The sequence below is a fragment of the Diaporthe batatas genome (assembly GCF_019321695.1).
Source record: "Diaporthe batatas strain CRI 302-4 chromosome Unknown Contig00013, whole genome shotgun sequence".
Lineage (NCBI taxonomy): Eukaryota > Fungi > Ascomycota > Sordariomycetes > Diaporthales > Diaporthaceae > Diaporthe > Diaporthe batatas.
The window spans coordinates 1,314,322-1,328,046 of NW_025408560.1; the positions used below are offsets into that span (position 1 = coordinate 1,314,322).

General features: G+C 41.8%; 4 protein-coding genes across 4 annotated transcripts; 2 read left to right on the plus strand and 2 right to left on the minus strand.

The window, feature by feature from the left end:
- Positions 1-106: 106 nt before the first annotated feature.
- Positions 107-559, plus strand: KVR01_010708 (uncharacterized protein; the record flags this gene model as incomplete). The annotated part of the gene is made up of 1 exon (XM_044789912.1): positions 107-559. One exon carries the CDS (start codon positions 107-109, stop codon positions 557-559), a length of 453 nt encoding a protein of 150 aa, XP_044640867.1.
- A 1,926-nt stretch (positions 560-2,485) lies between these two features.
- Positions 2,486-4,014, plus strand: KVR01_010557 (uncharacterized protein). The gene is made up of 3 exons (XM_044794877.1): positions 2,486-2,616; positions 2,817-3,240; positions 3,317-4,014. The coding sequence occupies exons 1-3, from the start codon at positions 2,551-2,553 to the stop codon at positions 3,877-3,879; spliced, it is 1,053 nt and encodes a 350-aa protein (XP_044640716.1). The 5' UTR covers positions 2,486-2,550; the 3' UTR covers positions 3,880-4,014.
- Positions 4,015-4,548: 534 nt separating this feature from the next.
- Positions 4,549-5,420, minus strand: KVR01_010583 (uncharacterized protein). The gene has a single exon (XM_044782052.1). It carries the CDS (start codon positions 5,399-5,401, stop codon positions 4,553-4,555), a length of 849 nt encoding a protein of 282 aa, XP_044640742.1. The 5' UTR covers positions 5,402-5,420; the 3' UTR covers positions 4,549-4,552.
- A 749-nt stretch (positions 5,421-6,169) lies between these two features.
- On the minus strand, positions 6,170-8,350 carry KVR01_010543 (uncharacterized protein; the record flags this gene model as incomplete). Its single annotated transcript, XM_044795045.1, has 3 exons — positions 7,784-8,350; positions 7,081-7,711; positions 6,170-7,022 (listed from the first exon to the last, which is right to left on the minus strand). Exons 1-3 carry the CDS (start codon positions 8,016-8,018, stop codon positions 6,170-6,172), a joined length of 1,719 nt encoding a protein of 572 aa, XP_044640702.1. The 5' UTR covers positions 8,019-8,350.
- Between the last annotated feature and the right edge of the window lie 5,375 nt (positions 8,351-13,725).

A 13,725-nucleotide genomic window follows, 5' to 3' on the forward strand; every position in this document is an offset into this window, starting at 1 on the left:
GAGCACGGATCAGCATTCGTCGATGAGGCTCGTTCGAATTTGACAAGGAACCCCCCCTTTTTGTTTATCAGCTTCCTCTCCCTAAAAATCCCCACCAAACACAACCATGTTCCCAAGAATATTATTATACCTATCGCTCGCCCTGGGCTTCTTCTCCACGTCGGCACTAGCAGCGGCCATGAAATACGCGCAATGGACAATAGCCGTGTTCGAATTCCGATGCAAAGCGCCAAACGTAGTCGAGTCCTACAGCGAAGATTGGAAAGAATGGAGGGTCTCGAGCATTTGTGTGCCTGGGACCTGCTGCGCGACCAGCGCGGCGACGGGCCCGCTGTGCACGCCCGAGGCGTGTGACAAGGCCGAACTGGAAAGGGCGCGGAAACTCGTTTCGTACAACGCAGCCCAGGCCTCGAAGAAAAAGGCGGACGCGGCAAGGAAAGCACGACAAGGTCAGAGGCAGGGCAAGATGTCTGAGGCAGAGATAAGATGGAGGGCAGCTGATGCTCGGGCTGAGGCGGACAGGGCGAAAGCGCTGGCCGAGATTAGCTTTGAGGCTTGATCGTCTGTTGTGGTCCTCTGTGTAAACTATTTCTTCTTCGTTTTCGCCTCAAATTGTCTCAGGCGGTGGGTAGTTACTGGCAGCAGTCCAGGAATTGGCGGAATTCACACCCGAGTGCCCCAAACGCCGCAGGGAAAGCTTCTGAAAGTGACAAGAACAAGCCATTGACGGTGGGAACTATGTATCCCTAACTACCTATGGCAGCTGGGCTTGTGATCCACGCAGGTTAGTAATTGTTATGTATGTGGTTTCGCTTCTATTCCGTATACGTCCGAGGACATACATGGCGCCTTCATACGGTGGTAAGCAATCATTTGTTATGTATATATAGTTCATACTGGGAACATTTGAAGGCTGCATGGGAATCAGACTGGCGTGAAGAAATCACGGACGGTTTCAGCAACCAAAGCTCCAAGTTTATGTGACCAGAGTAGCTATGCTGCAGGTGGCAATGGTGGGTCCTATTTGAGGACATGGCGATGGATACATGGAATATCTTCTTGCAACTTCATAGCCCTGTTGCCTCATCGATCAGACAATTTGACCCTCCTCCCGGAGCCCCTCTAGCTTTCCATGTTCTCCGCGCATGCTGAGTTGTACGACGTGTTTTTGTCTTCTTCCCTATTTGGCCCAACCTCCTCTAGGATCATATTGTGTGGGACAAGCTCCTTTGAGATTGCCAGCTGCCTGAAAAAATGTTTGAGTGCAGATCTTCCCTCCAGAACATAGACGAGCATGGGGACAATGCGATCTCGTCAAGATCCTCGGGGGACTCCATGGCCAGAAATTATTGCAGAGCTCTGGTTCAGTCTGATGCGATGTGTTGGATGTGTTGTACAAAGAAGTTGACCCATGAATCTTACCTGGAAGGGAGGAGACCTGGAAAGGACATCACGTCTTTTCAGTCAAGCCGACTTCTTGCGAACAAATCTGTTTCTATAATCCAAATACGGGCCACTCCGATATCTTCAAGAGCTTTGGTTCAATGGCAATGAACGTCCTATAGTTCAAGAGCGGAAAAACAAAGAGACCAGATATTCACACCTATAAAAAAGGACGGTATACCTATGCTAGATAACTCAAAGATTAAAGTACTTAGGTTAGTATTAAACTAGCTATTTTTTAAGCTTATCTTATAGGATATTATTATTAAAAAGGTTATTCTAAAAGAGGTTATCTTATAGGAGGTTATCCTATAAAAGGTTATTCTTTAGGATGTTATCTAATAGGAGATTATCCTATAAGAGTTTATTCCTTAAGGCTTAAAGTGCCCTCTATTTTTACAGGTATGATCACCGATCTCAAAACAAAAGGCATCATCGCTACCCCAAGGGTATGATGACTAACTTCGGACACAACGGGGCAAAGTTGAACGCCGAAGGTTTTGATGGGTCAGTAACCCACACGACGAATAGTGACGGTAACTAGGCCTTTGAAATCATATGGACCATTTCTGCTAAGGGCCGTCCATTGTCGGGACTTGGAACTGAATCGCTCCATCGATTATAAATGGAGCTGGTCTCTTAGTGTCCCCTCGAAAGTGCCCCACGGCACGGCCAAGACGAGTCAATAAGCGAATCATATGTTCCATCGTGACTTAGACTATGCAGCTCCAAGAAGTGATTCTCGCGTGTACGCCTCACCGTATTGTGGCAACCACTGGCAGTTTACATGGGGATCTTGAAAAATGCCAAGTAAAGTCAATCATGAAAGTCCGAGATTAAAAGTCCATCCTGGTTGAGGTTACTGGCAGGCAGGCTCATCGGTGGACATGTAAGCCCCGTTGCACAGTAATAAGCCGTAGCATCCGGAGGCGCCTCCGCAAGGTCCACTGTGAAACGGAGGCTTGAGTGAGGGGTCGAACGGAGCTGGCCCAACAGTGGCGCCGGTCATCCGTTCCCCACTTACACGTATGTACATATAAACCCCTTCCTAGGCTCAGCACAGAGTTAAGACCCTGCTTGTTGATAAAGTAAATAAGACCATCCATCATGGCGGTAGAGACACTCCGAGAAAACACATTTAGCCACAGCGGCGACAAGACGACCTTCTACTGGGTAAGCTTTATCAAGACGTCCCGTCCCGGACCCGTCCCGGACCCGTCCCGGACCCGTCCCGGTCAAGCACTGTCCCCTCTAGCGCAGGCCCGGCCCGAAGCCTGGCCCGGCTCTGCCCTCCGTGTCCACCTCGAGGACAGGCTCTATTCTTGGAAAGTATTGCCGTAGGTGGTCCAATGGCTGATATAATGCATACTTAGTCTACCGGCCCAGCCGACGGACCCCTGGTCATCTTCACCCACGGATGGCCGTCCAACGCTGAGTTCTGGAAGCAGCAGCTTCTGGCCTTCGGCTCGCTGGGCTTCCACGCCGTGGCGCCGGACACGCGTGGCTACGGCCGCTCCAGCGTGCCCAAGGGCGACGACACCGAGTACCGCTTGGAGAAGCTCGTCTCGGACATGCTGGCCCTCCTCGCGCACCTGAAGCGCGACAAGGCGGTCTGGATCGGCCACGACTGGGGTGCGAGTCTGACCTGGTCGTTTGCCGCGATGCACCCTGACAAGTGCGTTGGGGTCAGCTGCATCTCGGTGCCGTACGGTGTCCTCGAGTCCGGTGGCATCGACAAGTTGGTCTCGCTGTCGAACCGGGATATTTACCCCGAGGACCAGTACCCACTTGCCCAATGTATGTGCTGGCACCTCCACGGCTTTCTCCGTGTCGCTGACCGGCCGGGAAAAGTTTGCTAATGGGAGCCGACCAGGGGACTACCAAGCCTTCCACGAGGAGCAGCCCGAGAAGAGCAGGGCCCTGCTCGAGGCCAACGTGGCCAACACGATCAAGGCACTGTACAGGGCCAGCGGTCCCGAGGTCTTCGGCAAGCCTGCCTTCACCGCAACGACACGGAAGAGCGGCGGCTGGTTCGGCCCCCTCACAGAGGCCCCCGAGACGCCCTTCGAGACGTGTCTCTATGCCGACGACAAGCCCGCCTTCGACCGGGTCGTGGCCGAGTTCGAGCGCAACGGGTTCGAGGGCCCCAACGCCTACTACCTCAACCACAAGGCCAACGGCGAGTGGCTCAGGGGCGCCCCCAACGGCGCGGTCCTCGAGTTCCCGGTCTTGTTTGTCGAGACCAAGTACGACACGGTCTGCGACACGGCGCTGTCGCGGCTGGCGGAGCCCATGAGGGAGCTCTGCAAGGACCTGACCGAGGTCAGCCTCGACTGTGGCCACTGGGCCTGCCTGGAGAAGCCCCGCGAGCTCAACGCGGCGCTGGTCAAGTGGGTTGCCACGAAGCTCCCGGGCTACTTCCCTGGCGGAAAGTGATGACGGGTCACTGGCTCACCTGTGACGTCTCCGGCCTCGAACCTCGCGCTGCAGTTTAAGCCGCGGTTCCGAGCTTGCATAGCTAGACTGCTCGCAATGAAAGCCTTCTCGTTGAAAACACATCCCTGTGATGAGTTTGATGCTATTGTCTTCATGATAGCGGAGTGGACATCCTGCCCAATCTAGACTGTGACCAGTTAATCACGTAGAGTGTTGATGGGCTTGAGTTCTTATGTGCTTACATGCATATATATATTGGGAGACGGTCACTCCCGCGTCCCAATCTCAAGTCAAGCGTGGAGCGCGCCCCATCTGGTGGCGTAACTTTTATGGATGTGAATAATTCTATATTTTAAGACGTCTCAAGACCAACAAAATACTAGAAATCAAACTGCCACTAGTAATGCCATTCCCATTTTTATCCGAACATAGACGCCTAAGCTCTATCGTCGCCCATCCAGACCAACCACCGAAAAAGAACCACAGAGCAGGCCCTTAAGCTCATCATATAAGTCCGCCGTAACAACACCCGATCACCTTCTCACTCGGACCTAGCATCCAGTCCCGAGTCCTGTCTCTATGCGGTCATGAAAAGACACCCCCACCCCCCCGATAGTATCACCACACTGCCACCGCCAGTCTGTCTGCCCGCCTTTCCCCAGCCGTCGCCTCCTCACAGCGCCTTCCACCAAATCTCATCAGTCTGCAGGTCCCCACCAACATCAAACACATGCTCCCCGATGTGCTCATACCCCATCTTGCGGTAGAACGCCTGCGCCTTGTGGTTCTCCTCCCACACGCCGAGCCAGATGGTCCTGAACTCCTGGTCGCGCGCGATCCCGTCCGCGGCGAGCGACAGCGCCTTCCCGAGGCCCCGGCCGTGCGCGCCCAGCGCGATGTACAGCCGCTGCAGCTCGACGGGCCGCTCCAGGTGCGCCACGCAGGGCTCGGAGCTGCCGCGGGTGAGGTAGGCGAAGCCGAGGAGCTTGTTGTCGGCGGTGGCGTCGGTGGCGACCAGCACGTCTTTGGAGGGGTCCGCGATGTCCCGCGCGATCGCCTCGGGCGTGTACGCCTCGTCCAGGAACGCCTGCAGCTGCTCCTCGGTGCACGAGTGCGCGAACGTGTCCCGGAAGACCTCGGCGCCCAGGGCCGCCAGGGCGCGGGTGTCTGGCGCGGCGGCCTTGCGGATCTGAAACGAGCCGGCCTTGGGCGGCGGCGCGGCCACGCTTCCCATTTTCCTGTGGCTGTTGTTGTTGTTGTTGTTGTTGTTGTTGTGGCGGTACAAGCCCGGTGCGAATAGTGAAGATGTCAATGGGTTCCTCCCTGCGCGTCGTGATACGAGGGGTTTTCTGCTACTGGCCTTGTCCGTGTGGAACTCACTGCTCGAGGTGGGGGGTCGGAGCCCGAGCAGGGCGACGGGAAGGGGAGCTTTTAGCGGCCGCGGCACCGAGGAGAGATCCGACTGGGGCCGGAACGGGAACGGGGCCGGGCTGCGCAAGTGCGTAAGTGCGCGACTCATCATTGCGGCTGGTGGGATGGAGAAAATCCACTCTCGATCTACAAGACGATGACTGCTTGCGCACACACAGGTCTTCTACAGAAGGACAGTTCTTGTAGAAGGGAAGATCAACATCTGGGTTTGAGTTCCAGCAGGACAAGCCGAGGCCAAGAAGCACAATCGAAGCACTATTCGTCTCATACTTCACCGGTCCTGTTCACAGTAGGTGCACGCATCACGTCCAGGGCTTGGTAGGGTATTGAACCTGCGTTTTCCCGCCCTTCCCGGAAGCTTAAGCGAGGTTGTATACCTATAAGCTTTCAATTATGGGCCTGTCCGAGTCACGACGGCCGCATAGCGAGGCGATTAACTCCAGTCCAGTCCCTAGACCGGGCAAGTTGAGTTTGTCCAGGCCTTGTCCGTCTCTTCAGCAAAGATGAAGTACAACTTAGAGCGATTTACATGTACATCCTTGGACGTATGCGGAATAGAAGCGAAACCAATTAGATCGATTTATAGGCGAGTGAGTTGTACTGATAAAGAGCCCGACTTTCGTGCGGTGACCCAAGCATATGAGTGCCAGGCCTATCCAGAGAGACATGGATTCCTCAGTCCCTTCTCGCCAGGCCTGAAGGTGACCCCAGAAGGGCCACAGGATCCGTCGCACGCACGAAGATATAGACTTTGATGTGCACTATGGAACAAACATGATGAGGTGTAGGTACAGCTCCCTTTATCTGCCTAAACTATATAAGATCCGGGCCAGTCCGCCGCGCATCTCCGCAGCTCAACTCACGCAGACCCCGGCACCGTGCCGTTGCCAGTAAGGCTCAGCACCGCGGCGCTCGAGTCCGGCACGCTGACCTCGACCGTCCCGTCCTCGTCCACCACCACGTACTCGCCGACCGTGACGTTGTCAAGCCTGACGGGCCGCCCATGGTCCAGCTCGTAGTTGTAGCTCCACCCGTCCCACGTGATGCCCGTGATGGCGTCGCTGCCGTTCGCATACAGCCTCTGCACGGCGACCCTGTCCCCGGCCGCCAGGCCCCCGCCCGAGACGTCAAACGTGTACGTCCGCGAGACCCGGGCCGGGGCGTCGGGGCTGGCGCCGAGACCCGTGCCGTTTATGGTGGTGTTGTAGGCGTTCATGTTGATCACGATGGCCCGCAGCAGCTCGCCGCCGTCGGCAGAGTACGCGGCGTAGCCGGCCTCGGTGTCGTTGGCGAGCGGGATGTTGGCGATGCTGACGGGGGTCTGGGTCATGTCCCCCAGGAACGCGGCCACGGCGATGCTCCCGTAGTACGGCGCCTTGGTGCCGACGGTGGCGTTGGCCGTCTGGATGGGCTGCCAGAAGCCGTACCGGTAGTTGGTCCCCTGGTGCATGTGGATCCGCTTGAAGCCGACCGAGGCGCTGTACAGGTTGAAGTCGATGCCCCACAGGGCGGCGCCGAAGGTGTTGGACAGGCCTGGTTTGCCCTGGTGGTAAAGGGAGTTCGCCTCGCCGAAGATCAGAGGTGGCGACCCGGTGTTGTTCGTGGCTCTGTTGTATTCGTCGATGTGTGGGTCAACAGAGGCGACTGTCACTGTGTGGTTCATCAGCGTTCCCTGAAGGGTGACGCCGGGTGACTCGGCACCACTGATGTAGCTGTGGTGTATGCTTTAGTCTAGGTCTCTCATCATATCAAGGGGCTCAGTGGGCTCACTTGTGGGTAGAAAATAACTTGATCGTATCGTCTCGATTGATCCCGAGATCCCATACGATCGGGACCTTGAGGGTATTGTTGAACCCTGCGATCGATGCACCCATGTAGCCATAAAGATCATCTTCCAACAGCTCTGGGCAGGCGTCCTCAAGACGAGCCCGGATCTCACGGGTCCCGTTGAGCCACTGGTCCACGTATGTAGTCTCGTTCCAATCGGGTGGACGAATCCGGTTCTGAGTGCTTGTAGAAAATAGGTCCGGCTCGTTGCCATACTCCCAGACGTCGAGCTTCTCGGGTCCCAGGGCCTTGCATGCCAAAGGCACAGTATCGACGAGGGTCTGCCAGCCGGCTGAGTTGTTACCGCCCTGGCCGAGATTGAAGCCGTGGGTGAACTTGACGCCGGGCCACTGGTTGTACGACTCAAAGTAGGATGGCCCGATATAAATGATGGTGGGATAGTCGCTCGACCGGGAGTAGTCAAAGGTGCCGTTGAGCGCATAGGCCAGGGACGCGTTATAGAGGTAGATATCCTGGGTGTTGCCGCCAACACGGACGTATGGCTTTGTGCCTTGAAGCTGGCCAAGATTGTTCAAGAGGTTGTCAGAGAAGGTGTTTGGGTTTGAGTCGTTTCCTGTGATGGTTCAGTTCATCGATCTCTTTGGAGAAGTGGGTCACATTGGCAATTAAAATGAATTCATCTCACCAGCAAAGTCCGGGAAGGATGAGAACTCGATCGAATAGCTCACGAAAGCCTCACTGAAAGGCTGGCTTGCCTCGATCGCAGCACCGTAGAGACTGTATTTCACAGCCTCTGCTGATGTTGCGGCCATGGCCAAGGGTATCATCTTTTGAAGGCCCATCGTGTCCAACGCTCTCGAAACAGGCGTGATGAACAAATTCATTACTTCACCCTTGAGTTGTAGGGCAAGTGAGAGCATTATATAACTGCATGCTGAATATATGAACGAGTGACTCCCCGCCCACCAGCAGCGTGGGATTGAATGTCAAGTCGCACCCTCGGCCTAATGGCCCTCGAGACGGCCGCTTTGGTGTAATGGTGCCGGGAGTTGCCAGGAGGCATGGGCGAATCACAAAGCCATGTCACTATGCGGTGGCCCTGGCAGCGTGGCTGGTTGGGGTAAGGTCGAGGTGGTGAGGGCATCACGGGTCAGGGATGTAGCCGGCTGTTCACTCGGGTGGTGTCAACGGGGAAGAGGCGCATATTTCTCCGAGAAACAGCAGGAAATGGCAGGGACTATTGTCAAGCCAGGACGAGTGTTCCCCGCAGGAGGCACATAGCAGAGCGTGAGGGGAGCGCGATGGGCGTTGATCTGAAGCTTGGCTTGGCTTGACTCGATCCGACGCGCATGCGTTGGAGTCGGCCTGGGGTTTGCTGGTGCAGGACGCGGAGATGCGCCTCGCCATCGCCAGTCTTTCTTTGCGTAACAAAGACTACGGCAAGGTAACACGTGAGACAATAACCAGACTTGGCGAGGATGCATACGGTGGCCTCCGCACATGCCTTGACCTTAGTACATGTGGCGATGTGTTCCGAGAAGAAGCAACAGTCCATACCAGGTTCGTAGTTGGACAGCCAGAGGCAGGTGTGCGCAAGTAATAAGAAGGATCTGGCCGTCTAGCCGTCTAGACGAACCCACGTGAACCGACTCTGCAGGACGTTTTCGCAGGTTGTATGTCTATCGCCCAATCTGGGACCCGTGCACAAGATCGAACAAGATATGTGGTGCGCCGTCAGCATCCGTGCAGGGTCGGGTTGAGCTTGAGGCGCCGGCACAGGATCGATCGTCGTTGCGCGTGGCGCATGGCGGCAATCTTCTTTTGTACGTGGCGTCGACAGGTGCTGAGACAGATAGACACCTTTATGTTACTGTAATGCTGAAGATGTCTATGGGGGTCTAGAGCGATAAATGTAAAAAAAAGTTAAAAACAGTAAATAACTTAATACACTCACCCTACTTCTTAAAAGCCACCCCCACCCCCACCCCCTTCCTTCCTCTAAGTTATAATAACTATTAGTTTATAAATTTATTATTTCTTTTATTTCTTTTATTTCTTTTATTTCTTTTATTTCTTTTATTTCTTTTATTTCTTTTATTTCTTTTATTTCTTTTATTTCTTTTATTTCTTTTATTTCTTTTATTTCTTTTATTTCTTTTATTTCTTTTATTTTTATTTCTTTTATTTCTTTTATTTCTTTTATTTTTATTTCTTTTTATTTTTATTTTATTTCTTTTATTTCTTTTATTTCTTTTATTTTTATTTCTTTTATTTCTTTTATTTTTATTTCTTTTTATTTTTATTTCTTTTATTTTTATTTTTTTATTTTTTATTTTTATTTCTTTTATTTTTATTTCTTTTATTTCTATTTTTTATTTTTACTTTTATTTCTTTTATTTCTTTTATTTTTATTTTTTATTTCTTTTATTTCTTTTATTTCTTTTATTTTTTATTTTTATTTCTTTTATTTTTTTATTTCTTTTATTTCTTTTATTTCTTTTATTTTTTTATTTTTATTTCTTTTATTTCTTTTTATTTTAATTTAAAGATTCTTTTATAATTTAAATTTATAATATTAAAAAAGAAAGAAAGAAAGAAAGAAAGAAAAAAAGAAAGAGAAAAAAAATAAAAATAAATAAAAATTAAAAATTAATTAAAAATATAACTTTTTAAATATTTAAACTTAAGACTTTAAAGTAAGAGTAGTTAGTAAAAAGGGTGAGGTGAGTGAATTAAAGTTTTTAACTTTTTTATATTTATTACTTTAAACTACTCTAAATATCTCTCCTTTAAAAATATTCTATTTACTAAAAGGAATAGATGTGGGTGATAGCAATAGCAACAAGATAACGAACAAGTGGAGAAGACATTAACAATACACACTGGTGTCTCTTCTAGGAAGGTACATGCAAACTTGCCCCGCAAAGTTTGAGAGGTGGGGCCAATAGCTCTGGTGATGGGCAAAGCTCCTAGGAACAGACAGGTTCAGGTCGGGAAGAGGTCATGCAGGGGAAAAGAGAGGATAAGGCTAGAGACGACAAATACAGAAGAGTATTGCAGCATTTTCTGTCCAAGGTTGGGATCAAAAGCACCTAGAAATACACAGAGCTCGTGCTTCATCCTGCAAGTTTAAGGTGCTACCTTTCAATGGCACAGGCTCGCTATCTTGGAAAAACGAGAATTGGCCCCCCCCCTACAAAATGCCCCCTATTTCTTGGCTAAACCAAAACTTTACTAATAGGGCGAAAAACCCAACATTTTTAATAAAATATTATATTTAACGCCACCTATACCCTAAAAAAGGAAAAAAAAAGGCTAATAATAATAAGCTATTACCTATTAAGCTATAAACTTTAATAATTAAAGTTTTATTTATATTTTAACCTATTTTTATTAAATAAATGGCTATAAATTAAGTTTTAAATTAACTATATTATAATTTAAAAATATTATTAAAAAATTGCTATTATTTATATAATTACCTTAAATATATTATTATTATTATTATTAAATATAATTAAACTAAAATAATAGGCTTTAAAAGTTTATTAGCTTGCTTTTATAATAAATTTATAAAGCTTAATTAATATATAAGTTATATAAACTAAAAGCTAAAAGATTTTTATTTAATAAGCTAAACTTATATTTTAATAAAATATAATACTTTTTACTAAATAGTTTTAAATTAATATTATTATAAAAATAATAAATAATACTTTTAAAGCTTATATATAAAGTAATAAATAAATATATATATTAGCCTGCTAATATAATAAAAAGCTTTATAATTATTATTTTTAATAAATATATTAGCTAAACTATATAATAAAAATATTTATTTTTATTAATAAGTTTAATTTTAATAAGCAAAATAATATAAAAAAATGGGTTAAGTATTTATTAAATATATTTTATAAATTAAAAGTTTTTTAAATAAGGGCTTACCTTTATATTTTTTATAATTATATTTAATAGCTTATTTGCTATTATAGTATATAAAAGTTATATAATAAAAAGTACTTTTATAATAGCTAATAAAAGCATTTTATTAAAAATAAATTTATATTTAAATTTAAAGTTAATTTTTATAATAAATAATACTTTATAATATTATAATATAAAAATAATTAAAATAATAAATATAAAAGGTATAAAATATAAGTATTTATTTTTATACTTTTTAATTTTAATTTTATTAAGGCGTATTTTAATAATTTAAAATATTATTTATATTATTAATATTAATATAAATTATTAAATTATAATTTAAATAAAAATTTTATTTAATTTTATTTTTATATTTAAAAGGTTAAATTTAAAGTTAAGGCCATTTAAAAATATTTTTATTATATATAAATATTAAAAAAGTATAAAATAAAGTAAATATAATAATATTAATTAAAAATTATAAAAATTAAAATTAATAAAGTTTTAGTTAAATATAATTATATAATAAAAAGTATTATTTGTAAATTAAATAGTTAAGTTAATAATTAAAGTTAAAATAAATAAATTAATTATAAGTAAATTTATTTAATTAATTAATTATTTAATATTAAGCATTTAATTTACTTTATTTATTTAAAATAATTAACTTTTCTTTTTTAATTACTTTTATTACTAATTATATTTTTATACGCCTAATTATTATTTTTTACTTAAAAGTTTTTAAAATTTATTATATAATTTTTACCTTATTAAATATAAAAATTATTTTAATAAACTTTTAACCCTTTTATTAAATAGCTAATTTAATTATAAGGCCTAATATTAAATAAAGCTAATTAGTTAATTAAATAACCTTTATAGGCTTTATAAAATATATATTTTTAATATTTATTTGGTAGTTTATTAAATAGCTATTTAATAGCCTTTATTATAGTAATAAGTTTTTTATTATTATTACTATTAAAAAATTAGTAAAGTTTTTTTTTAAATATGGCTTAATTAGTATTTTAATTAATAAAATAGTTTTTAAATTATATTTATTAAACCAAATATTCTTTTTTTTATAAAGCTTATAAAAATTAAGCCTTTTATGTTTTATAATTTTTATAAATTATTTAAATTAAGCCTTTTTTAATAGGTTTTTAAAATATTTTTAAAGCATTTTTATAATAAACTTTTAATATAAAACTATTTTATTTTTTTTTATTTATGGCGGCAATAATAAAAGAATAATTAGCAGCTTTTACCTTTATAATAGGCTTTTAGATACTATTATTATTACTACTAATAGTAGTAGGGCCCTATTAAACTTATAAAAAAAAGCTAATAGTAATAATAATAATAGCAGTCTTATTAAAGTTGCTTAGCTATATTTAATTTTAAGCAAGTTAATATTAAATAATAAATTAATAATTATATTAATACTACTTTTTTTTTACTTTTATTTTTATTATTTTTTTTTAAAAAAAATAAAACTAACCCTATTATTATTAGGCTTTTTTTTATTAAGCTTTATTTAAATTACTTAATAATTAAAAGGACTTTTAATAAATATTTAATTATAGCATTATTTATTATAATTATATTAAATTAGTTTTTAAGTTTTATTAAATAAACTAATATATATATTATTTTATTTAATAAAATACTATTATTATAGGAAATTTTCCTTATTTTAATAATAATAATTAGCCTTATAGTAATTATTTAAAAATATAACTATATTTTTATTAGTTGCTTATATTTCTTTTATATAAAATTTATTTTTATTTTTATTTTAACCTTTTACCTAATAGTTATTAATATAAATTAAAAGTTTTAAAATTTAGGTTTTATTAAATATATTTAAGTTTACTATTTATTTAATTATTAATAAATTATTTTTAAAGTAGCTATTTATTAAATAGCTAGTAATAATTAAAACCTTAACTAATAGGTATTTAATTAAGTAATTACCTTATAATATAAATATTTATAACTTTTATACTAGTAATATAATTTTATAATTATATAAAAATTAAAGAAAAAGGGTTTTTAAAATTTAAAAACATATTTATAATATTATTATAATTAAATATTTTAATTTTTTATTAATATTTTTTTATAGTTTTTAATTATAAAGTTAAAAACTTTTAACTTATAAGCCAATTAGCCTTAATAAAAATATCTTTTAGTTTAATAATTATATTTAAATAGTTTTATATTTTTTTAATTAAATTTTAAATAAATTAATATAATTTAATAAAAGGCCCTAAATTTTAACCTTTATTTTTTTAATATAATAATTTATTTTTTAAGTTATATAATAAAAGTAATATTAGCTTTTAGGCTATAAATTTTAATAAATAAAATTAAAGCTAGTTTATTTAGGCATACCTATATTAAAAGGTTAATTAGGCAACTTTTAAAGTACTTAATATTATTACTATTATTATTTATTAAAAACCCTACCTTATTAATAAAAAGGTTTTTATTATTAGCACCTTTTAAAACCTTTTTTTTTTTATTATTAAATATATTTTTTTTATTATTAACTTTAATAATATTTTTTTACGCCCTTTAAATTACTTAATTTATTATAATAGCCTTATTTTAAATAGTTTTTAAAAGTACTTATAAGTACTTTTAAGCGGTTTATTAGGCCTTAATTACCTTAATAATTAGCTTTTAAATATATAA